The sequence below is a fragment of the Leucopleurus acutus genome (genome assembly GCF_964270905.1).
Source record: "Leucopleurus acutus genome assembly, chromosome: 11".
In the NCBI taxonomy this organism is placed as follows: Eukaryota; Metazoa; Chordata; class Mammalia; order Artiodactyla; family Delphinidae; genus Leucopleurus; species Leucopleurus acutus.
Window position 1 is genome coordinate 6,462,974 of NC_139152.1, and position 26,622 is coordinate 6,489,595.

Sequence of the window (26,622 nt, forward strand, 5' to 3'; positions counted from 1 at the left end):
GGAAATCCTCAAGAAGTTCAGAAAATTTGCCTTTTATATCTTTGTATTCCTGGCACAGAACTCTGGGTGCAATAGGGGCTCAGTAAACATCTGGAGGTAATAATGCGGGAAATGAGAGAATCGTTGCTTGTGAGTGAATTTTGAACAGAGTGGAGTCCCCTCTGAATTGAGCACAGACCTGCCCTAATCATTAGACCAACTACAACACTAACATGCGCCAGGCACTGTTCTGAGCGCTTTCCGTGTAACGACTCACTTAGTCTTCATGATAACTCTATGAGGTCGGCACTATTGTTGTCCCCTTTTTCCTGATGAGAAAACAGGCAGAGAGAGGTCAGGTAAGTTGCCCAAGGTCACCAGCTAGTAAGTGACGTATTCACAGTCCACACTTTTAACCAGGAGGCTCTACGGGACAAAAGGAAGAAGGACAGCCAAGACTACTCCGTAAGTCCCTTGCTGCCTGGACATTCTGAACATCCCTCACCTCTTTAAAGAGGACTTTTAACAAACAGCATTTACATTCAATGCTCAGATCCAAGGTCCTAAAAATGAAGACCAGAGACAAAAAAAAAAAAAAAGAATACGAAATTCATTTCAGGAAGTACCTCCCTCCACAACAAAACCCACAGCCCAGGACTTGGATAAGGTGCCCAGATGAAACCTACCCATTGGCAGACCATCCTACACTGTGGTTTGGTGTGTGACTGATGAGACTGAGGTGTCAATGTCCCTCCCTCTGTGTCATGAGGACACGACCCATCTACAACATAACTGGTCAAAGCGGTTCTGTTAGCTAGTTAATCATAACCTGTTTTGCAAGTACACTGACAGGAGGGAGCATGACGATGCAGCTGTGAGCAAAACGTCCTCCTCCCCGCAGCCCTCTACACACACACACACCCCACTTTCATGAGATTGACTGACTCTTCTCTTGGGTATACAGCCCTCATCCTCCTCCACCCACAAACAGCTCCCATCTCTGACCCTTCTCTTCCTCCTGGGTGTAACCAAGACCGATGATCTCTTTCTCATCCCCTGCTCTCCAGAGAAGGTGGAACGGATTTCTGTTTTCCCAAAGTGAACTGGCTCTGAGGTTAATGCCCAAGACAGCTCTTCCAATCATAGCTCCCCATTGAACCTGCTGGAGCCTTCGGTCCGGATGAGACATTGAGAGTTCTCGAGGGACTCAGCAGATGTGAGGGACATGGATGAACCTGAGATTTTTATAAATATCCCCAATACATTTACAGTCTCTAGGAAATTGCTCAGAGATTTTCTCTATGTTACAGCATTGTTAACAGATATGAGTAAATTCATATCATGGAGACAAACCTTCACCTGGTAGATTGTACTCTCCTTGAGGACAGGAATTGTGCCTGTCTTGTTCACCACTGAATCCTTAGCCCTAAACAGGGGGACTGGCACGTAATCAGCTTTGGGAGTTGGGCAAGTGTTTCCGCATAGCTTTGGAAAAGGGAAGTCTCGACAGCAAGCATCCTTTGAGATAACACCGTGTAGAATCTTGAAGAACTGTTCATGAAAACACTTGAGACACCCCCTAGGGTCTCCCATAATTACTGGGTGGGGCTTTACGGGGGATTGGAGATCCTGTAATAACTAGTGGTGGAAACACTTGGGAGACACATTTTTATTTATTTATTTATTTATTTTGCGGTACGCGGGCCTCTCACCGTTGTGGCCTCTCCCGTAGCGGAGCACAGGCCCCGGACGCGCAGGCTCAGCGGCCATGGCTCACGGGCCCAGCCGCTCCGCGGCATGTGGGATCTTCCCAGACCGGGGCACGAACCCGTGTCCCCTGCATCAGCAGAAGGACTCTCAACCACTGCGCCGCCAGGGAAGGCGGAGACACATTTTTTAACGTCTCATAACTTCACCTCTACTAGGCTGCTGTCCTAGCCAAATACAGATTGCTCTCACTTAAGACCACATGTGTCCTTATTTGACTATCAGTGAAGTTACAGTCACCACATTCCAAAGGACAGAACTAGGAGAAGAAGTTCTGGAAAGGGATAAACAGAAGCCCCCAGGAGCTACTCTACGGGGAGGGTGGGAGGAGCCTGCCATGCGAAGCCAGACTTAAAGTACTAGGGTCCAGCGATCAGTAAAAGCAAGGACAAACGGACACAGAGAGCAGTTCTCAACCTTGGATGCACAGTGGAATCACCTAGGAAAGTTAAAAGGTTGATGTCTGGTTCCACCTCGAGATCTGGACTTATTTGCCTGGGGCGTTCTATTGCGCCACCAGGGTCGAGACCATTGGTCTATAGAATCACTAACAGAATAATTTGAATTCAAATTATTCAAACTAAAATTCAAACTATAATTTGAAAAGATACATGCATCCCAGTGTTCACAGCAGCACTATTTACAATAGCCAAGACATGGAAGCAACCTAAAGGTCCATCAACAGTGAATGGATAAAGATGTGGTAAACATACACACACACACACACACACACACACACATACACACACACACTGGAATATTACTCAGCCATAAAAAAGAAAACAATGCCATCTACAGCAACATGGATGGACCTAGAGATTATCATACTAAGTGAAGTCAGACAGAGAAAGACAAATATGATATGATATCACTTATATGTAGAATCTTTTAAAATGATATAAATGAACTTATTTACAAAACAGAAACAGACTCACAGACATAGAAAACAAACTTATGGTTACCAAAGGGGAAAGCGGGTGGGGGAGGGGTTTTGGATTAGCAGATACAAACTTCTATATATAAAATAGATAAACAACACGGTCCTACTGTACAATACAGGGAACTATATTCAGTGCCCTGTGATAAACCACAATGGAAAAGGATACAAAAAAGAATATATATATGTACACCTGAAACACTTTGCTGTACACCTGAATCTAACACAACATTGTAAATCAACTAGACTTCAATTTTTTAAAAGCATAATAAAGAAGCAGCAGAATCTGTTGGTCAGCTACTGTCACACCAGCTCACCACTCACTCATTCATTCATTCATGCATTCACCAACCATTTAATAAGCATTCACCACATACCCTGTCCTGTCCTGGGTGCTGAAACTTGAAGATCTCAGAGCCTACTTGGGGAGACAAATGTCTAAATCTGTAACTTTCATACAGCATAGTAAGTGTGACTATACCACACCAAACTTACCATTTCTGATAGGCCCCTATGACAGAGACTACAAGCTGCTTACCAACATCCATGTCTTCCTCTTCTCCCTGAACACACAGCTAGACCACATTTCCTAGCCTCCCTCCCGTGTAACTAGATGTGGCCACGGGACCGAATTCCGGCCAGAGGAATGTGAGAGGAGTGATATGTGCTATTTCTGGGCCTGGCCCATAGAAACCTTCCAGGCCTGCTTCTGCGCGCCCCTCCACGCTCTTTCCCCGGCCCAGATAACTGGAGCGGCAATTCTCAGGGCCACCTCGGAAGTCACAGTTGAAGCTGGAGGAGCCTCCGTCACCCCGGGTCCCTGAAAAGCTTCCTGGAAAAGAGTCACCCCACCAACTTGGTTCCCGCCCAGGCCTATCCCTTTAACAAGAAGTAAACTCTTGCTGTGTTTTCCTCCTTATTCTTTAGTCTGCTCGTTAAGTTATCTGAGCATTACCTGAATAGAGTGCCCTTCATTATCAATGTGAATAATAATAAATAGAGCAGAGCAGTACCCTAATACAGTACCCTTCATTAATGTGGACAATAATAAGTAACTCCACTTACAAGTGCAGTAATTCAGCCCAGGGAGATACCATCCACGTCAAATACCTGTGCGTCACAACCTTGCTCAAACTTCCCCCAACTTGACAGACTGGACAACCCGCTCACACCTGTACACCCCATGCAGGGAGAGATTCTCAAAGGTAGGGACTGGCTATCACCTTTGATCCTTACTGCAGCCTGGCACATAGTAGGTGCTCAAGGAAAGGGCGGATAAAAAATTGAGCTGCTGGAAAGATGAGCAGAGAGGGATTTCTGGCCAATCATCTCTTCCGTGCTTTGTGGTATGGAATTCTGGAGTTTTGGGTGGGTAAGGAAGCTGAGAGGATTTGTCACCAGTATTATACAGTTTAATGATTTGTCATTAAACTGTATAATACATACAGTATAATACAACATTATACTCGATTATATTCCAATATAAAATAAAATTTGGCGTAAATCAATTATACTCCAATATAAAATAAAATTTAAAAAAATGCTAAAGCATGTTCTTCAAAATGAAGGGAAATGACAACAGATAGAAACTTGGCTAAGAATTACTCCTGGGACTTCCTGGTGGTCCAGTGGGTAAGACTCCAGGCTCCCAATGCAGGGGGCCCAGGTTCGACCCCTGGCCGGTGAACTAGACCCTGCGTTCCACAACTAAGAAGTCCACGTGCCACAGCTAAGATCCAGTGCAGCCAAAATAAATATAAAGAAATCAATTAAAAGTATTGCACCTGATGGACGAGTGCATCACTTTCTTACACAGGCGAGGAAAAGAGATTGTGAGCCATTGGTCAAAATGGACCATTAGCCTCTAAGTTTTCTATCTGCTGTAAGCCACAACTTTTCAAATTAGAGGCTTCACCCAATAGTTGGTTATCTAATGGTTTGAAAACAGCATTTTTTTTCAATAGAATGGAATAGAATGGATGAGAAAAGAGTAAAACAGAAACGCCTCTTTTAAAAAAAAATCAGAAACAATATAATAAATGCCCACATCAAAAATAATACTCTTTCTGAAAAGCTATTAATGAAACTACAGCCCATTATGCTAGGCAATGTCTTATATGTCACACAAATACCACTGTGCCATTCTTCTTAAACTTTAATGTTGATGAACGAATCTCCTTTTCTTAGGCAATGAGACCCACGGGACTTACTATCTCTTTTCTGTTCTGCCTGTCAGGAGGCTCATAGGTAAGTTTTCACTCAACTACAGGACCTATTCTTCTCTAGGTTTTGGTGCTATAATAGTATGTTCCTAATCTTTCATTATTTGGCATTTGCTCATTTATCTTTGATTTAAGTTTTATTGCATCTAGGTTTTCCTTTTTTGTAATTTGTTTGAAGATTAATAAATAATAGAAATAATTACTGATATAGGCAAGAATAAAAATGGATTAAAAAGGAGTTAGGGTGAAGAATAATTACCAAAATATTAAAAACAGGTATTTTATTTATTTGCATTTAATTTTTTTTCACAATGGGCTGTATCATTACTTTTTAGTTTTTAAGCTATTTTAATTAGTTAATGATGAACAATAGGCTAGAAAGTGGGAATTATCCCTTGGTCAGTGGACTAGTCAGAAGATGCAAGGGTGCTTTATACCTGTGTTTGCTACACAGAGAGACGATCTGACCCTGGATCCTTGTGAGAAATGCCATCTTTCGTAGTTTCAGCACAAGTTAACCTAGATGGAGAGCTGTCAGCCAGACAGACTTATAAATTATTTCCTCAAGAGTTTCTGGAGGAAGGGCAGGGTTGTCAGAAGGAGCCTAAGAAAGACCTCTAGTACATCTTGAAATGCCTGAAGTATGGACAGGACTAATTTCTTTGGTTTGGTCTAAACAAGCCCAGGTTTGATCCTGGTTCCTCATTCTCATGTCCAACAACAGTGGACGTGGTTGCTACACTACTAGGATCAACTTAGGGCCCCCAGAATCCTGACAGGCCACTGTGTGCCCTTGTTGATCCTCGTAGCTCCAGCACTGAGTGTAGTACCTGGCTCGGCAGGTGTGCTCTGAACTGCTGTGAGCTGCAAGCACAGGTGCATGGTGTGCAGATCCATTGAAATGATCGTGAGCCAGGTCTGCTAGAGCATATCAGACACTGGGCAAGTCCTCTGCCCCCAGCGGGTCAGTCTCTCCCACGTGCCTGTGAGCCACAGATGTGGAACTCAGATAACCCGTGCTCGTGTCCCCGGTGGAGATCACAGTGGCACATTGCCTTAGGAGTTTGGTGATGACAACCTGCCTTCCTGGGCTTGACCCCACTAAGTAAACTAACCATGATGATCCCAGATTGGAAGTCGTGTAAAGGCAAGCCTTGCCTGGATTATGACCACAGCATCACCTACCAGCCTTGCAAAATTAGTGTCTCCCTAAAAGCCCCAGTTCCACCCACATTTCTCAACCACCCCTCTTTGTTGGTATCTACACTCCCTTCTAATGGCTTCTTAAGAACAGAACAAAAGCAGCAAGGTGAGGTGGTGGGGAAATGAAACTGAATTCCAACTTTATCCTTCTCTGATGACTCGGTAGTTAACACAATGTAACAGACCTATTTCTTAACCTCTCTGAACCTCAGGTTCCTCGTCAATGAAATGGACTTAACACTGACCCCCAGATTTTGGGGGAAGCAAAGCACGATGTCTGGTATACAGATGATGCTTGATAAATGTTACTCTTCCCTTTCTCTTTGAAAAGTCAAAAACATATGGCCTGAGTCCCAAGACTCCGCGTGATCTGGTTCACTCTCACCCTCTCCCTCTCCCTCCAGGCACTGGGCTTCCCCCCTATTTTTTGGACAGCCCAAGCACATTGCTGCCATGGGATCTTTCGCCACTACTGCCTTTGCTAGATCATTCTCCAGGTGTCCACATGGCTGGTTCTTTCCTTGAATGCAATCTCTGTTTAAACTCCTTCTCCCCAACCACCTGCATACAAATAGAGACCGATTCTACTTTGTAGCTAGAGGCAAGATTCTCATCTCTAGTGGTCAAGTTTCTGTTCTCCGTGTGCTCTAGGAATCAGGTCCTCATTAAAGAAAATGAAAGGCAAGCTCCACTTTAGAACCCGGTGCCTCTGGCCCCCTAGCTGTGCCCTGTAGTGGAAGAGGGCAGGGAAGGGGCGGAGAGAAACTGGACAGAACCTGAGGCTGGTGTTTGGAACCCATCCCCACTCCTCACACAGCTTTCTCCATCAGCCAGCAAAGAGGCCCAGGACCCACGTAGAGGCAACCCAGAGAGCGATGCAGGTGCCCCAAAAGGACCGTCTCAGGTCCTTGGCTCCCAAAATGATGGTGCATGACAGGACACAGTGAGGGGGAGGTTGGGCCCTGGACACCCAGAAGCTGAGGCGGGGCTCTAATGTCCGGTCCCAAGCACAAAGCCCAGGAGAGTGCAGGGACCCGGAGTCTCGTCATCCTCCAGAAGCGCCCTACCTTGTCTAAGATCTTCCCTCACCTGTCACCTGCCTTGGGGCGGAGATCTAACCTTGCTCAGTGGGAACTTCTATCCCGGACCAGCATCCACACGGTCCCCGGACCGGCGTTCACACGGTCCCCGGACCGGCATCCACAGGGTCCCCGGACCGGCATCCACACGGTCCCCGGACCGGCATCCACATGGTCCCTGGACCAGCGTTCACACGGTCCCCGGACCAGCGTCCACATGGTCCCCGGACCAGCATCCACATGGTCTGGGGTGTCCTCTCCACACCTGCTCACAAAGTCTCGGGACTGTGCCTGATGCCTACCTTCCAGTCCCTTCTGCCCACCGTTCATGCCAATGAGGTGGGCACCCTGCCCCCGCCACTCCACGCCTCTCCCACGAGCCACCAGAAACAAGACACCCAACAAAATCCCTTTCCAAGCAAGGTCAACCCTGCCAAACACGTCTTTCTACTCAGTATCATTTGGAGGTGCAGCAGTATCACATCCTGCCCCCCTAAACGCTGCCTCAATTTGCTTTTCCTTTAAAAAAATAGTCCCCAGGAAAGTCACGCCTGTGTTTCCCTGCACCCCGAGGTGTAAATGTCCTTCCTGGGGGTGGGTTTGGATAAGGGCTGGAGGAGACTTCCTGGAACTGTGAAGCTGCTCCAGGAATGCCAAAGTCAAATTGCCAGGGGTGAATCTGAACCTCTCTCCTCAGCAGATTGTTTCTGACTAAACTCTGGGTGTTTGCTTACCATTCAGATGCACTGAACTGAACACCCCCGACTTAACAAGAATATAAAGAGATAGGAATTGGTAATTCATCACCTAAAAGCCACTGCGTCAATCTCCTGCCTCTTGTCCTACTTCTTCTCTCCTTGATTGGAAATGAGTGTCCAGGAAAGTGCTCGGGCATCCCTCGCCTTCCCCATCCTGGGAGAAAGGGATCAGCTCTGGAACCACCATTCCAGGTTCACTTGGGGTCACGAATCCCAAGGGGTAAGATGCCATGCCCTTCACTCCCAGCCCCTCTGCCTTCTACAACTTGTCAGGACCAGGGTCCCCGGCAGGGGGGACTCACCGCTCAGCCCGGGGGTGGCCATGGTGCGGGCGCGCAGGGCAGGAAACCGGGACTGCCCCGCTGCTGGGGCTGCTCTGGCGTCTGCTCTGGCTTATTCAGTCGCGGGACTAATTCCATCGCAGCTCAGCTCCGTCTGGACGTGCCCGCCCCAGCCTGCTGCCGCTGCCTCCTCCCCCATCCCTCGCCAGCGGCTACCAGGCCTCCCCGGAGCTGCACCCTAGGCGCACCGGCGCTGGTCGCGCCACGTGGAGAAAGGAGGGCGTTCCCGTGGGCCGGCTGAGTCCGGGACACGCTCCGGTTAATGAAGCTGAGGGGCGAGACAGTAAGACCGCTGCTCTCCCCACCCGGGGAGCTGCCTGCTAACCTGGTTCGGGTGTGAGCATTCAGCCGGATTATCTCGTGAACAGCCTGGCTGATTAGCTTCCAATTCCGCCCGGGAAGCCTGCTTCCCGCCGCCCTGGCCCTTATCGCCTGGGTAGGGGTGGGAGGCTCCCCCGCACGCCTGCCTGCACTCTACCCGCCACCAGATGTCCCCAACTTTCTCTAGATTAAAAGGAACAGGAGTGGAGGAATTGTGCCCCAGGGACAGGAAGAGGGGCTGCAAGAGGCAAGGGGAGGGGCTTGGGGAGGCAAGGGGTTTTAGCAAAGCTTCCCAGGGAGACGCTGGGACCAGCTGAGGAGGTAGATGGTGGAAGCTCCATTCCAGGAAAAAGAGGAGTTCCATCTCTCCGGAATGGCTTTGACATCTAGCCATGGGCAGGGGGATGGAAGAGAAGACCTCCAAAGGGCCATTCTGGATGATGGAATCTACAATTCCAAGACGCCCCCAAGCGAAACAAGTGCATTAATACCAGGGACCCTGAAAATGAAAAGGTATTATAACATTATATGTCAAGTAGGCTCTGAATGACTTTCCTATCTCCTACGCTGATAAGGTGGGCTGGTGGGGACTGCTCCCCACTTTATAGATGAGGAAACTGAGGCAGTAAAGGGGAGTCAGGGGCTGAGCAGAAGGAAATCCAAAAGCAGTGTGTGCCAACCTGGGCTGTATCCTGGGCACCAGGAGTAACCATGGCTGACGTGGATGTGGACTTCCTCGCCCTCAGCATCCTTCTCAGAGCCTCCCCCAGAGGAATTATCGAATTCTAGTAACAAATCTATGAGGGAATTACTGCCTGTGTGCCCATTTCACAGATCAGGAGACTGCAGTGTAAACGGTCAGGCACCGTGCCTCTGAGGACTTGCCTGCTCCAGAGCCTGTGCTCTAACACTTGGTTCCTGGCTGCTTGAGACAACACCCTTCTCCATTCACTTCTGGGGACCCTTCTCTACGTGTTCTCAATGCCAGGAGGATTGGAAACCTTTCCACCATGGTGGTTCCTTATTCATTCCCTCTCTTCTCTCCCTCCCGCACTGTTTTAGTCCCTTGGTCCCTGCATACTCCTCCCTTGAGACTCCCCCTAAGACTCTCACTTTGGGGACTGTCCCATCTGGTCTAAGGGTGACAAAAAAGAGAGTGCCTGAGACCAGAGGCAGACCCGCCCTGGAACACATGCAGAATGGGGACAGCTCCTGGCTCATACCCCCACTACCAGTTTCTCCTTTTTACCCTACTTCCTGCATTTTTTTTTTAAATCAAAATATGCGATTTTTCTGACTCAGCTTTTTTCTTGGTAGTGAACTGTACTATCAGTAAATTTGAGGAGAACTCAGGCTATGGAGGCAGTTGGAAAACTGACACCTTCTGCTGGAGAGGCAGACTCCCTGCTGAGTTCCTCTGTGGCGATGCCTCCAATGGCGTCTCGTCCGCAGGTGGAGCATTAGGCCATCAGTCAGAAGGGAGACAGGTAATTCTCTGGCCCTGGATCTGGTTTCCTACAGAGACCATAGAGGCACTCAAAGTTGGAGGTGGGGTGATGGATGGAGGATGACAGCCTTTGAATTATTGAGCAGTTACATAAAACTTCTATCCATTCTTCCTTCCCTCTACCCGGCTAAACTCCCCACCAAAACGACTCAACACAACCCATGCCATTTGCCTTTAATGTATCTTCCCTGGAGGTTCTTCCCCAGCAGTGACAGAAGCAGAAAGACCTAGAAATGCAGCCGTCACTGGTTCCTGTGAGAACAGGGCCGAATCTGTCAGCACCAGGGATGTGCGGCTCTGATGCACCGGCTCCGGAGTTCCTGCCCAGGTGTCCAGGTACTTGGGTTCTGAACCTGACCCTGCCACCCAGCAGCTGTGTGACCTTTGGCAAGTTACTCAAGTTCTCTGAGCTGCTTTCATCCTCTGCAAAGGGGCAGGAGAGGGCAGTGGATGAGATGTCTAAATCCTTTCCAGCTCCATGGTCCAGTACGTTCAATGAGTTGAGTCTCTCCTGGGCTAGGAGGATCCGGCATGAAAGTCAATCTTCCATCAAATTCCTGTCTCATAGCCAGGACAGTTGCTTTATTCTCATGGGTGTGCTCTCCCCACCTAGAGTTTCTGCCATCTTGCCAGCATATACATGTAAGCTTTTTTCATAAAAGTCTAAGAAAGGATGATCTCTCCTTGAGAGTGACAGCAGTGGTTAGTGATTTGGGGACCCAGTGAGGTCTGGAGTTACCTACACCTCTTCTATCCACTAAAGGATCCTGGAGTGGGCAAGGCCTTGGCCTCCAGCATCCAGCCCAAAAGGAACTCAGCTCCCTCACCCCTCAGAACAAAGGAAATCCTCAATGCTTTGCCACTGACGGTGGGGACACTTAGGGTTTCCCTTTGAAGCTTGATTTCCCCGTTTTTCTTCTGGTCACTTTTTCCGTTATTAGAGAGCAATTCATAGTTACTCCCGGACTTTCTGGCTTATTTGACCCTCCCAGCCGAGTGAGTGAGACTGACGTTCCTGGTTCCAGTTGAGGAAACTAAGTCTGAAAACCGCTAAGGGGCTTGCTGAGGCCACACAGTCCGGCGAAGGCCATGGGTGGAACCTGGGCCGCCCCCGAGTCTGGGGGTCCCCGGCCACGGCCACGCCTGTGCCGCGAGGGACCACGTTCCCGCACATGCCCAGCACCGCGTTTCCAGCCCCCCAGCCCCCAGCCTCTCACCCTCCCACGGGGGCGACTGAGGAACACAGGCACTGGCTCAGCTGAGGGCTCAGAGAACCCCTTGCACACCCACTGGGGCCCCTTCCCCATCGAGTCAGCCACACTGGCCAGAGCCTGGCAGGAGCCTGGCTCTAGGGACTCCTCTGCTCTGCCCAGAAGCCCCTGGATTCAGAGACTGGAGACCCCAGTGTTCCAGAGCAAATCCCTTCTCCTTCAGCCACTGGGCTGTTTCCAAGGAGGCCTGGCGCTCACTTTCCCCTTCCCTCCCCGTGGACGCTGAGCTGCCACTTTCTCCCCGACGTGGGTGGTGCCTCCCGCAGACCCCGGGGCTCAAGTGTTTGCAGATGGAGCCTGTGCTCCCCTGCCCCCCACCCCCTTCGGCACCAGCCTCAGAGCTCCAGCCCAGCCTACAACAGCCATCTCAGCCTAGATGAACCATGAGCCTTTGGCAAGATGACAGGTTGGCCTTTATTGTGCGCCCGGGGAAGCCCAGGAGCGGAGCACGCATGCGCCAAGCAGGGGTTGCCAAGCGGGTGGTGACGGGTGTCCGCGGCAGGACCGCGCCTCACTGGCGGCACTTCCTGGGGGAGCACTTGCACTGCATGGCGTTGAGGACCACGTGGTGGATGACGGAGCCGTTGGCGCAGCGCAGGGGCACCTGCATGGGCTCTGTGCGTGTGGGCGCGCAGCAGGCGCACTGGTCCTGCACGTCCTCTGTGTCGATGGAGTACAGGGCTTTGCTGGTGCATCTTCCCTACGGCAGGGCAGAGAGAGGCGGCCGTTGCGGGCGGTGGAGAGTCCCAGGGTGGGGAGGGCTCTGGGGCAGCCCACTTCCTCCACCTGCCCTCCTCCAATCAAGAAGGTCTGGCCTTGCCCGGAGAAACACGGGACAGCCAAGCGATGTGCAAAAGAGCTCTCGGGAGGTCTGAAAGGCCTGTCCTAACGGAACTGTCACACCCAACTCCCATCTTCCATTAAGCAACTCTCCATTCTCTTCAGAGGACGTGTTGAATCATTGCTCGGTTTTTTTCTTCTAGGGTCAAAAGTTCCCATTTACTTCAATAAAACATAGGCTTTTCAAAAAATTTTTAAAAGCTCCCAGTTCCTTTCACTTCTCCCCCCTGTGAATTTCCCAGATCCTTCGACTCTGTAACTAAAGAGACGTGACCAAACAAAGAACTTGCCCCTCCCAACCGAGGACCCCTTACCTCGCAGTAGTGAATGTCCACTTGCTCTTCAGACAGACAGTCTCCCACTTTGACGTACTGCAGCTTGGCAGTGATGTCCTTGCACTCGGGCTCCTCACCTACAGGACAGGTGAGAGATGGGACCTGTTCTTCCACACAACACTCTCCAGCCCAGTTCCCTCATTTACTGGAAATAGGTCAATTTCACAGTAACCGGATCACCAAAGCCAGCCATGGGGAAGGCAAGTCAGTGGTCCTGGCTCCCCTCAGCTTCTCCTGGCCCTTCATATTCAGAGATGTAGTTATCGCTGGGTTTAACTCACTTAATGGCACAATTTTAATTGCAGGAGGAGCGTAGATTCACTGTGCTTTGGTGATGTCAATGGATAGGACTTACTTTTATGTAATTGTAGACTCTAAAAACCATGATGAATAAATAAGGAAACACAAGCTTTAAATGACACATTAAACAAGATGGACTTAATTGATATTTATAGGACATTCCATCCGAAAACAACAGAATACACTTTCTTCTCAAGCGCTCATGGAACATTCTCCAGGATAGATCATATCTTGAGTCACAAATCAAGCGCTGGTAAATTTAAGAAAATTGAAATCGGATCAAGTATCTTTTCCAACCACAACGCTATGAGACTAGATATCAATTACAGGAAAAAAAAACTGTAAAAAATACAAACACATGGAGGCTAAATAATACGTTATACTAAATAACCAAGAACTCACTGAAGAAACCAAAGAGGAAATCAAAAAATCCCTAGAAACAAATGACGATGAAAACACGATGAACCAAAACATATGGGATGCAGCAAAAGCAGTTCTAAGAGGGAAGTTTATAGCAAAACAATCCTACCTCAAGAAACAGGAAACAACTCAAATAAACAACCTAACCTTACACCTAAAGCAATTAGAGAAAGAGGAACAAAACCACCCCCCCCCAAAGTTAACTGAAGGAAAGATCACAAAAATCTGATCAGAGGGCTTCCCTGGTGGCACAGTGGTTAAGAATCCACCTGCCAATGCAGGGGACACGGGTTCAAGCCCTGGTCTGGGAAGATCCCACATGCCGTGGAGCAACTAAACCCATGCCACAACTACTGAAGCCCGTGCACCTAGAGCCTGTGCTCCATAAAAAGAGAAGCCACTGCAATGAGAAGCCTGCACACCGCAATGAAGAGTAGCCCCCGCTCACCACAACTAGAGAAAGCCCGTGTGCAGCAACAAAGACCGCACACAGCCAAAAATTAAAAAGAAAAAAGATCAGATCAGAAATAAATGAAAAAGAAATGAAGGAAACATTAGCAAAGATCAATAAAACTAAAAGCTGGTTCTTTGAGAAGATAAACAAAATTGATAAATTATTAGCCAGACTCATCAAGAAAAAAAGGGAGAAGATTCAAATCAACAGAATTAGAAATGAAAAAGGAGAAGTAACAACTGACAGTGCAGAAATACAAAGGATCATAAGAGATTACTGCAAGCAACTATACGCCAATAAAATGGACAACCTGGAAGAAATGGACAAATTCTTAGAAAAGCACAACCTTCCAAGACTGAACCAGGAAGAAACAGAAAATATGAACAGCCCAGTCACAAGCACTAAAATTGAAACTGTGATTAAAAATCTTCCAACAAACAAAAGCCCAGGACCAGATGGCTTCACAGGCGAATACTATCAAACATTTAGAGAAGAGCTAACACCTGTCCTTCTTAAACTCTTCTGAAATATAGCAGAGGGAGGGACACTCCCAAACTCATTCTACGAGGCCACCATCACCCTGATACCAAAACCAGACAAAGATATAACAAAAAAAGGAAACTACAGGCCAATATCACTGATGAACATAGATGCAAAAATCCTCAACAAAATACTAGCAAACAGAATCCAACAGCATATTAAAAGGATCATACACCATGACCAAGTGGGGTTTATCCCAGGAATGCAAGGATTCTTCAATATACTCAAATCAAGCAATGTGATGCACCATATTAACAAATCGAAGGATAAAAACCATATGATAATCTCAATAGATGCAGAAAAAGTTTTCGACAAAATTCAACACCCAATTATGATAAAAACTCTCCAGAAAGTAGGCATAGAGGGAACCTACCTCAACATAATAAAGGCCATGTATGACAAACCCTACACACTAGGGTTTGCATTCCTATACACTAACAATGAAAAATCTGAAACAGAAATTAAGGTAACACTCCCATTTACCATTGCAACAAAAAGAATAAAATACCTAGGTATAAACCTACCTAAGGAGACAAAAGACCTGTATGCAGAAATCTATAAGACACTGATGAAAGAAATTAAAGACAATACAAACAGATGGAGAGATATACCATGTTCTTCGATTGGAAGAATCAACATTGTGAAAATGACTATACTACCCAAAGCAATCTACAGATTCAATGCAATCCCTATCAAACTACCAATAGCCTTTTGCACAGAACTAGAACAAAAAATTCACAATTTGTATGGAAACACAAAAGACCCCGAGTAGCCAAAGCAATCTTGAGAACGAAAAACGGAGCTGGAGGAATCAGGCTCCCGGACTTCAGACTATACTACAAAGCTACAGTAATCAAGACAGTATGGTACTGGCACAAGAACAGAAATATAGATCGATGGAACAAAATGGAAATCCCAGAGATAAACCCATGCACACATGGTCACCTTATCTTTGATAAAGGAGGAAAGAATATGCAATGGAGAAAAGACAGCCTCTCTTCAATAAGTGGTGCTGGGAAAACTGGACAGCTACATGTAAAAGAATGAAATTAGAACACTTCCTAACACCATACACAAAAATAAACTCAAAATGGATTAAACACCTAAATGTAAGGCCAGACACTATAAAACTCTTAGAGGAAAGCATAGGCAGAACACTCTATGATATAAATCACAGCAAGATCTGTTTTGACCCACCTCCTAGAGAAATGGAAATAAAAGCAAAAATAAACAACTGGGACCTAATGAAACATAAAAGCTTTTGCACAACAAAGGAAACCATAAACAAGACAAAAAGACAACTCTCAGAATGGGAGAAAATATTTGCAAAGGAAGCAACTGACAAAGGATTAATCTCCAAAATTTACAAGCAGCTCATGCAGCTCAATATCAAAAAAACAAACAACCCAATCCAAAAATGGGCAGAAGACCTAAATAGACATTTCTCCAAAGAAGATATACAGATGGCCAAGAAGCACATGAAAAGCTGCTCAACATCACTAATTATTAGAGAAATGAAACTCAAAACTACAATGAGGTATCACCTCACACTTGTTAGAATGGGCATCATCAGAAAATCTACAACAACAAATGCTGGAGAGGGTGTGGAGAAAAGGGAACCCTCTTGCACTGTTGGTGGGAATGTAAATTGATACAGCCACTATGGAGAACAGTATGGAGGTTCCTTAAAAAAGTAAAAATAGAACTACCATATGACCCAGCAATCCCACTACTGGGCATATACCCTGAGAAAACCGTAATTCAAAAGGAGTCATGTACCACAATGTTCATTGCAGCACTACTTACAATAGCAGCACTACTTACAATAGCCAGGACATGGAAGCAACCTAAGTGTCCATCAACAGATGAATGGATAGAGAAGATGTGGCACATATATATACAATGGAATATTACTCAGCCATAAAAAGAAACAAAATTGAGTTATTTGTAATGAGGTGGATGGACCTAGAGTCTGTCATACAGAGTGAAGTAAGTCAGAAATAGAGAAAAACAAATACTGTATGCTAACACATATATATAGAGAGAGAATCTAAAAAAAAGAAAAAAGGTTCTGATGAACATAGGGGCAGGACAGGAATAAAGATGCAGACGTAGAGAATGGACTTGAGGACACGGGGAGGAGGAAGGCTAATCTGGGACGAAGTGAGAGAGTGGCGTGGACATATACACACTACCAAATGTAAAATAGCTAGCCAGTGGGAAGCAGCCGCATAGCACAGGGAGATCAGCTCGGTGCTTTGTGACCACCTAGAGGGGTGGGAAAGGGAGGGTGGGAGGGAGACGCAAGAGGGAGGGGATATGGGGACATATGTACACATATAGCTGATTCACTTTGTTATACAGCAGAAACTAACAAAACATTGTAAAGCAACTGTATTCCAATAAAGATGTTAAAAATAATAAAATAAAAACCATAATGATCAGAGCAATCCTCCTGCGCTTATAACAATATCCAGAAGCTGACGGGCAATGAGGTAGCTAAGAAATACAATTAGCTCTATCCATCCCTGCCAATGTCATTGTCTCTGTGGGAGCTGATCGTAGGAGCCCTTATGGAATCTTCCCTTTGGGTATAGCTACCTCTGGGTCGCTAGCATGGGTCTCCTTATGTACAGGGGTTAAAAGCATTCAGATCTGAACCTCTCCTTGGCCCACTGATAATCTAAGATTTAATGCCACCTCATTATTGCCCATCCAAACACTGGGAGTTTTCCATTCCTGGATGGCTCCAAATCTAAATCAACTTTAACTGCCTAATAGTTGGGCTCCCCGCTCCCAAATAATGTCATTTTAAAGTGAAAGCCTGCCAACCACATTAAGAGGGTGAAAAAGGAAAACACATTGAGCCCAACACACTATATTCTTTTGCTGTGGATTTAAATCCCTGAGCCTGGCTTCTTTTCCTTATGGAAGGTCCCCACCTCTTGAAAGCACAGACCAACACAGGCCCCTTTTGGCCTCGCTGCTAGTTTTGAAGATAACAGCCTCGGCCCAATTCCATGTGCAGCACGCCTAGAGAGAATGCATCTCCTCTGATGGTTTCCTGACCACATTCTTCAACCATGCAGACAAGAACCATAGAAAAAGATGCTTTCAGAGTGTGTTTTCCACAATCTGCAAGTTGGTTACAGCAACTACAGGGACTGTCAAGAAAAGAATGAATGACTGAGCACTGAAGATATTCGTGTTTTTACTCTTCCTTTCTCTACCCAAAAATAAACATGGGAACATGGGCCCGTGAACCCCAAAACTAACTAAACTAAAAGACAAAGAATATTAGTCCAGGCAAGTAATTCTACATTCAGAGAATACAGCACTAACACTGGGATTCTGAAAGGTACTTGTGCTCATGGAAACAAGAACGCAAGAACATGTGGTGAGATGCTGTCTGGTGGGCAGGCTTGAGCTCCGTCTCCAAAGCTGCAGCCGTAACTATTGGGACCAACCAGTACAACACAACTGCAAGGTCAAGAGGCGCTGAGAGTGAAGCAGACGAGGTTAATAAAACTGAGACCAGCCTCATAAATCCTCGAGAAGGCTGTGTTCACTGCAGCCCCACAGCCAGCTGCTGGTTTCCCTTTCTCTCTGGGAGAGCTGCACGACACCCAAAGATTAGAGGCATACTGAATGTCCGCTCTGTCGAGATCATGAATCAAGGTGCCTGTCTTCAGGAGTTCTGGTGGCAGAGGGAAGACATTCTCTCATGATAGGACTACTATGACCAACCCAAGGCTCTGCAAGGGGAAAGGCAGGTAAGAGGCTAGTGACTGCCAGGAGTTTGGAAGGAAGGAGGAAGAGTGTGCCTCACAGGCATCTTGAAAGGGGGCTTGAGCAGGGGGCAGTCCAAGGACATGCAGGGTGGGGTGGAAGTTCCCTGCAGAATTGAACACAGTGACTGCAATATCTTTCTAGAAGAAAGTTCATCGCAAAGAACAGTCCCTGGACTTCGCCTGATGGATTTCAAGGGACAAGCTATTGGTAAGGTACTTACATGTGTCACAGCATGTGCCTGGAATTTTCATGATTTTCCCCTAAGAAAACAGCAAAGTCCCAGATTAGGCACAAATAGTACATAGTGGACACTTTCAGTCACTCCAGGCCAAGTCCTCCTCTGGATTCACAGTCCTGAGCTTCAGTCCCCAGAAATGAACGGGTTTTCCCATCACAAATGGGAATAGACTGACCACTCCACCCGCCAGGCCGAAATGATTCTGATGATTCTGAATTCCCTTCCAGCTGAGTCACCAGGATCATCATTCCCAGGGGAGGCTGGAAATCAGTTTGCTCTCTCACCATCCCAATCAAGGATCACAGATCCAGTCTCCCTCAAAGGAAGGTGTTTTCTTAAAGCATACGGTACAGCTGAGAGAGTTTTGTCCCTGCGTCGGGCTTTGATTTTGTAATTTCCTTGATTTTTAAACTAGGTCAGTGTTCTCCTTGGACACTGGGAATCACGTGTCCAACAGCAGAGCTGGACCACTGTTCAGAAGAACCCTCTTCTGAGAGTCGAAGATGGAGACAGTCAAGAGGAAAGCAGGGCCTGAGCCCCAGCTACTCACCCCCTCGGCCAGACACTTGTGTCCATCGAAGGGCGGGCAGCCCGTGACCCTCTTCTCCCAGATGAGCTCGCCTCTCTTGTTGACCCTGCAGAAGTGACTGTCACAGCCATCCTGGAGAGTCTCATCGCGCTGAAAGGAAAGAGGGGAGGTGGGCAGAGCAAATCTGAAGATGGTGTTTGGGGTCCAAAGCCACTTCAAGCCATGACCTTGACTCCTTGGAGTTGTTGAGACAAGGTAGGGGACCTTAGAACAAGACCGAGGCAGTGTGTGCAAAGTCTCCACACCCAGAACCCAGAACGGAGGTGGAGTCCAGTTTTACGGCTTGTTAACTGGGAATGGGGCTGCATAAATGTAGGGCATCCCTAACTCTACTGACCACTTAACAGCTTAAAGAATTAAGACACAGCAAAGGGAAACTGGCCCTGGCCCATCAGTAGCTGAACTAGAGGTGAGCCAGGCGCCACCTGCCAGCCCCTCCAGCCCACTCTGGCTTTCATAGAGCCCAGTCTGTGTCACCCTGATTGCCTGGCCAGTCTCATAGACCATCAAGGCTGGAGAAAATCTTAAAGATCAACTCACTCCCAGTCACGGGGCCCTACACCAACTTCTGTCACAGAGAGTGACAAATTAACCAAATCTAAGAGACAATTCTGTACTTCCTAAAGGTTACCCATCTTTCCCTCATGAAATCAGAACTAGGTACAAAAGGAAGTCAATATTGACCCAAACTCAGTCCCTCTTCCTTGAAGAAAATATCCCCAAATAGGAAACCAGACAGTGGTCGTAGGGAGACCCCTGAGTTTAAGTTGCCCACACACACCTTCAGCATCATGATCTGTCCCCCTCGTAGCTGAATGGTGCAAGCCATAGGCAGGCATCTCCCGCAGCACTGGCCCTGCATCTTCTCTTCCTCGTAACCCTGTGTAACCAGGAGAAAAAGCAGCCTTAGTTTAAACCTCCCCCTAAGATCCCGATCGAAAGTAGGCCAAATGGTAAATGGTTTCATTAAGCAGCTGTTCAAACTAGAAATCTGGGGGTCATCCTTGCGTTCTCTCTTTTTCTTATCCCCCCTGCCCCACTCATCACCAGATCTTGCCAAAAACTGCATCCTGAGCTCATCCACAGCTTGTCGTGCCAGGGTCCTCTGTCATCACCTGATCCAAGAAATCATCACCCACCGCTGGACTCTGTCACGGTAGTAACTGTCTTCCTACCTCTATTCCTGCCAATCCAGCAGCTTCCCGGAAGACGGATTTCACTGTTTCACAAAAACGCCCCCCCAATCTGGGAGACAACATAGGGTGGACAACTTTTTATTCTGCGAAGTATTTTAAACCATGTTAACAAAGCCAAAAAGTGATCATCAGCTGTCTCACCACTGCGTTAAAATTAAAGCTCTTTTAACTCTCCCCACCATGCCAGAAAAAAAAAAAAAAAAAAAAAGAACTAAATCTAGTAAAGTTTTTTTTTTTGGTTTTGTTTGGTTGGTTGGTTGGTTTTTTCAGGCAATGCTTTATTAGGGTCCCTGCTGCAGCAAGGGGCAGTGAGAACAAGTAACAGGTACCCATGCTGGCTCGCTCCCAGAACACGGACAAGCTGGCTCCTCATATGGGGTGAAGGTAGGGGTGTTTAAAAGAATAAATTTAGTTATGTGAAACCAGCTATGGTGTCATTCTTTTTTTCATTTTGCTACATTTAGTAATGACTTAGAGATTCATTCCTTGGGGTCCTGTGGTTTTTCTACTATGAATCTCTAGCAGGTCAGTTTGGAGCCCCGGACAGAACACCTGGTCCTCTCACATTGCCCCCTTACTCACTGCACTCCGACTGACAGCTCATAACCAGCTGGGGAGGTTAGGAGTCTATGAGCAACCACTGAACTCATCAGGGAAGCCGCAGAGAGAGAGCCCAGGCCACACACACACTCAGAAGGACACTGCTGACATTTGAGGCCATCAGGTCACGTTTCACCGGTGAGCTTCAACTGTGTTTTCAAAAACGCACAATTCCTGGCAGGTGTGGACCGAGGTGGATGGGAGAGGAAGAAAGAGATGGGAAAAACATCATGAATGTATGTGAGCGGTTGCAGTCAGAAAGAGGAAATAAAATGAGGCGTAAATCAGGCACGATTTCACAGGAGCGTGGATTGGGGCATTTTTTAGTGAGTGTTAGAAGAAGACACTAGGAAATGCCCTCCACTCAGCAGGCCCAAGGAGAAGAACGTGCCCAAAATCTTTACAAGAGAAGTGAGGGGTGGGGGACAAATGGAGGAGGGGTCTGCAAAGTGAAGGGATGGGGCGGTGGACACACACTCCACACCCCAGAGAGGCAGAGGGCACGGTGAAGCCAAGAACAGGGAAAGGTGGTAGGCTCTGTGGGAGAAGAAGGGACAGGAGAAAGTGGAGGAGGGCGGAAGGTGAGAGGAAGGGCGATGATTTCAGAGGTGCTGTGGGACCGGGGGAAGAGGGACGGGAGGACAGGGAACACGGCAGAAACCACTGGAAGGACGCAGCAGAGAGAACGGACCCCGCAAGGCAAGAACACAGCTGCACTGGTGAGCCCTGCTGGCGGGGTACGCACCGCACAGCTGCCAGACGGACACGGAGGGCCGTGCTGACCAGACTTTGGCCGGAGCATCCAATCAGGAGCCGCCAGGTGCCCAGCCAGCCACAGGCTCACTCACTCAGGTCTGAGCAGCCAACTAGCCCTGCTCCCCCCGTCCAGCGATGCCCCCCAAACTCTCCTCACAGGTGTCTCCCGGCCCTTTCCATAAACTACATCGGCTGCTCAAGGACCCCAGTCTTATCTCCCAGCTGCCCTTTTCTAACTCTTGCTTAAATGCCAGTCTGTCCCTGTGCCCCCTCCTGGGGGGTCATCGCTCAAGGTCAGCCCATGGTCATGCTCCTCTGGGAGGCCTTCTCAAGGTTCCTGGTCAGTGTCACCTCTCTTCCTCAAGCCTTCCTTTGTCTCTACCACCCAGCAGCACAGACCGGCTTCTGGGCTCCTTTTAGGTGTAAGCGTCATCTCCCCTGAAGGAGACACAGGCCCCACGTCTCTGATGATGCTAAGAGTTCCATCTGACATCGGCAGTTCAAACAGACACAGACCAGCCTACGCTTGACCCACCACAGCTCCCCACCTGCAGGAGGCCACACGGAGGCCCTTCATGGCAGAGGAACGTGACAAGACCAGGTAAGCTGAGCTAGAATGGGGGCATCTGAGGCAGAGCTCAGCAAAGGCTGAGAGATACACAGCAGGGCTAATCTCAGGGATCTCAAGAGGGAGGAGATCCCTGGGGAGACAGCGGAATTTTGGAGGTGAGGAGGAGGAGTACACAGACCAAAAGGGGCCGTGAATTTAAAAATATTTAGAAACCTAAGTCTGGACCGGATTCTAAAGCTGGATTTCTATGGACGCAGAGGAAGTGGCCGTGCCACCCTCTGACCACCAGAGGGCGCAGGTAGAGAGTTAGTGGGCTCGTCCCCCCCCCCCCCACCCCGCCTCCCCAGAACACTCTCCTTCAGGACAGCTTAGCGTGGACCGCTTCCTGCATCCACTGTAGTTCCATGGACATCCAGTTAAAGGGATGCCAAAGACTCCAGACAGCATCATTCCATCCCATATTCAAGCCCAGATGTATGCAGGGGAGTTATCTCACACACACACACACACACACCACACACACACACACACACACACACACACACGCCTAAATCCGAAACCCTGAAACAACTGGGATTTTAAATTTAAAAAAAGCAAAAAGGCATACTTCACTGGCTTCTTTCTAATTGAGGCAGGAATGTTCTCCTTGAGCCATTCTATCAGAAGTAGCTGTGTCTCCTACGGACCCCTTCACTCCCCTCGTAAATATGCTATTAAGCCCCTACTTGGGGCATCACACGGGTGCCAAGTGCCAGGAAGGGCACAGGTGCAGAACACTCCCCGACCTCAAGAGCGCTGACCACCAGCAGCTTGTCCTAACCTTGTCCCTAACCCACGCGTCACCCCTCCCCTCTGGCCACTGTGCCGCTCCACTCCTCCCCGACCCCGCCCAGAACCCGCCCGCTGCCCCACCATCTGAAAGAGCAATGACTGTATTCTGTGCATCTAGCTCACAAGAAACTCATCTGACCAACCATATTTTCTGAGACAGCAGGAGCCCCAAATGCAGAAGGCAGTTTGCGGAGGAAACCAAGGCATCCTCCAGAGCGTTGGGTCCAGCTCTGCGAGGTGGGGCTAAGAGTCACGATAAGAATAGTGAAGTGCATGCTTTCCTCCACCCAACTAGAAATGATGATTCCACTTCCCAGATCCCACCCTCAGAGGTGTTCTGAGCAAACACAGTCATCGTGAGCTGGCAGGGTGAACTATTAAAACGCGATGTCCAACAATAAAAGTGTATGTTGAGGCAGAGCCCCTTCAAAGAATGCTGCATAGAACCCTGCACATAGCAAGTGTCTGATAAGTAATTGTGGACTGACTAGTCACTGATAAATATTTGTTGACTAATTTTTAATGTTTTCAAAGAACAGTAGTATGTTGCTTAAAAAGAATACAGAATTGTAAATATGGTATCACAAGCCTTGCAAATACAGGAAGAAAATGTTTAAATTTCCAAAACTAAATTATGATTATACCTGAGAAATGCAATTTGGGTAGGTGACTTTTATTCTCTTCCTTACCGTTGTCAAATATGTCCATAATCAGAAAATCACGAAAGCTTTTATTTAACGAGCCCGGTGAGGTCCCATTGCTTGGGTCCCACAAGTACCCAGTCCACCCCCAGGCCCCCATGAGCCTCTCTCACCAGCGGGCAGTCCTCGCAGGTGGTCTGCCTGCACTCCAGCTTGAATCCGGAGATGACCCCAACCTGGACGGTGCAGAGGCAGGTGGTACACAGGTCAACCATCAGACTCCTCCCGGGCTGGAACCAAAGGGACCAGGGTCAGGCCTCCTGGCACCCAGAACCCCCGACCCTCCACTGCCCTCAGTCCCGTGAGCCGTCTGCCTTGGGCATGGGGGCCCGGCTGCCCAAAGCTGCCAGGATCCATCACCCTGATTCTCCTCCTGTCCCGAGAGGTCTGCTCCCTCCCTTCCCCACCCCACCTCAAGGATGGCATGGTAAGAGTGAGGGCTTTCCCAGCAGAGAGGAAGCTGGGGCAGAGGGAGAGGGGCAGATTGAAGCATGCACAGAAGAAACGCTCCAGTGCCTGGGGCCGGGATGTGAGCGCTAGAAGGCGGGCCACTCCAGGATGCCTGGGAAGCCCTGGAGGAAAGGAAAGTGTGGGTGGGGCAGGCCCCCCTGGCTCCTTTCACTTGCACTTTAGAGTGACACCCTTCCCAGGGCACCCCATCCCTGCCCCCCAGGCGCCCTGGAGGAGAAGGCGGCAGCTCACCCCGATGATGGTGCCGTTGAGCACACAGGCCTGCACGGGCTCTGGGGAGAGACAGGCACAGGGCATGAGTGTGCGGAGCACAGCTGGTGAAGGCCCACGACCCAGCTGCTCCTCCCAGGCTGGGCCTCCCTGCTCCACCTGCCGGTCCTTCTCCCCACCCAGCGCCAGGCACTGTGGGTCCTCCTGCCGGAGCCCACGTGGCCACAGTGGCCCCAGGCCCGCTGAGGAAGGGCAGCTACCTGCTGCCCACCACCCAGCCCGCAGGGAGAAGGTCCCTGGAGTCCTCGAGGGGAGGGCACTTGTTTAAGTGGTTCACACCCAAGGGGTGAGTGGGAGGATGTTTGGGCTTGTCAAAGAAAGACATTCCACTCTGGGAACTTTAAGCGCCGAGATAAAATCACACACAGAGCTCAGGACGCGGTGGCGAGAGCTGTTCGCTGGCGCTGCTGCTGCCGTCGGTTGTTTGGCTGGTTGGTTGGTTGGCTGGTGAGTGGGTTAGTTGGTCGCTTGGTTGGTTTGTTTATTTGGTTGGTTGGTTGGTTGATTGTGTGGTTTGTTGGTTAGTTGGTTGACTGGTTGGTTGATTGTTTGTTTGTTTATGTGGTTGGCTGGTTGGTTGGTGGGGTTAGGGGATGGGCAGTCAGAATACCTTTTCCAGCCGAATGACTGAGAAGAAGTCTAGAATTAGAGAAGCCTGGGTCCAAGCCCAGTTCTACCACTCACTAACTCACAAGAGCAAAGGGAGGTATAATGGTACCCACCTCATGGGATTGTCATAAGGATGACATGAGACAGGGTACAAAACCAGCGCTGACACAGTGACGACCCTCAGGAAATTGTCCCATTTCCCTCATCTTACTTGCTCTCTCCCCGAAGTGTTAGCAACGGATGGAGAGATTTGATCCTCCCCGTTTCCCTGAGCTGCTCAAAAGGCAAGGATTCGGGGGCCTTAGAGGAGAGAGAGGCTTGAAGGCGGGCTTGGTAGCACATCTTACCGCAGTGACAGGTGGGGCAACAGTCCGAGGTCTGACAGTTCAGCTGGAAGCCCGAGGGGCAGGTGGGGACGTCCAGTTGGGGGCAGGAGACATTCCTCTGTTGCACGAAGACCTCCTCCTTGACTCGGACACACTCGTAGATGAGGCAGGGGTCCTCGGGAGAGGCCCAGTGAGAGCCAACCTGTGGTCGGAGCACCCAAGTTGGTCAGGAGGCCAAGGTCCCGCTGGGAGTGGGTGGCCCCCTCAGGAGCTGGTGTGGGTCCTGGAGGTGAGCCCGGCTCAACGGCTAAGCCCTGCCCACAGGGTGAGGCGCACAGAGGGAGGGACAGCTCATCCGGGTCCTTCAGTGAGTCTGGGTCAGAGTCACCCTGACCAAGATCCTAGCTCAGAGCCCCGTGTGCTCCCAAGACAGAGTCTTGAGCCACCGGAGGAAGCACCTGGGGACACCTAAGGATGCTCCCTCCACCCTTGGCTCGGCTGGGAGCTGAGTGTCCAGGAACGGCTGCATGGGGAGACAGTGGAGGGGAGATGTGGAGGGAAACTCAGCCCAGCACCCAACCTCGTGCTGCTTCCCTCTGGTACAGGGAGCCGGTGAGAGCCGGGGATGCCGGTGTCTGAGCCTCGGCTCTGAAATCTGCCCTGAGCTCCCAGGCTGCACACGGGTGGCCTGTCCCAGGTAAGAGCCGGGGATGCTGGCGTCTGAGCCTCAGCTCTGAAATCAGTCCTGAGCTCCCAGGCTGCACACAGGCGGCCTGTCCCCAAGGGCACCACAGTCAAGGACCACTGAGTGTCCAGAACATGGTTCAGAAAATCCCTGCGGAGGTTCTGCCCGGACAACACGTGACCGTGAGCACGGTCTGTGTGGTCCAGCTCCCAGACACGCAAGCGGGGGCACCCGGCCTGCCCACTCCAGGCCCAGCCACGTCTCTTGGCCCCTGTCGCCTTTCTTCTCTTTCCAGAAGAGAAGCAGAAAGTACCACACACTGCAGCCTCTCTCCTGACCCGCTTCTGACTCCCCCCGACCAAGCTCCCCGCTGCGGGCCACGCCCCACTCCGACCACGTACCCGCCAAGCTTTGGGTGCATCAAGAGGACCTGTCCCTACCACACCTGCTGGGCCCCCCAGAGCCACTGCCGACACGCAAGTCTTGTAGGTAAGATGGAGACTTGAATTGGAAAGGGAAACTCTTTTGTGAACACTGATGCGGGTCAGGGCTGAGGGAGCCCTGGAGGCAGATGAGAGACCAGAGGCGGGTGGGGCGCGGGGGGGAGCGGTGAAGAGGATTCTGAGCCTCAAAGGGACCAGCAGGGCTTCCCTGGTGGCTCAGTGGTTGGGAGTCCGCCTGCCGATGCAGGGGACGTGGGTTCGTGCCCCGGT

General features: G+C 49.3%; 1 protein-coding gene across 1 annotated transcript in view; it reads right to left on the reverse strand.

Moving 5' to 3' along the window:
- Window positions 1-11,792: 11,792 nt before the first annotated feature.
- VWF (von Willebrand factor) overlaps window positions 11,793-26,622 on the reverse strand; it is a 136,653-nt gene continuing 121,823 nt past the window's right edge. The window contains exons 45-52 of the mRNA XM_082849290.1: window positions 25,246-25,426; window positions 24,251-24,291; window positions 23,662-23,778; window positions 19,675-19,773; window positions 18,855-18,983; window positions 18,287-18,326; window positions 12,540-12,637; window positions 11,793-12,085 (exon numbers count right to left, since the gene is read on the reverse strand). Of these exons, the coding sequence (XP_082705416.1) occupies window positions 11,897-12,085; window positions 12,540-12,637; window positions 18,287-18,326; window positions 18,855-18,983; window positions 19,675-19,773; window positions 23,662-23,778; window positions 24,251-24,291; window positions 25,246-25,426 (894 nt within the window). The 3' untranslated portion in view covers window positions 11,793-11,896. The remainder of the gene's footprint in view (window positions 12,086-12,539; window positions 12,638-18,286; window positions 18,327-18,854; window positions 18,984-19,674; window positions 19,774-23,661; window positions 23,779-24,250; window positions 24,292-25,245; window positions 25,427-26,622) is intronic.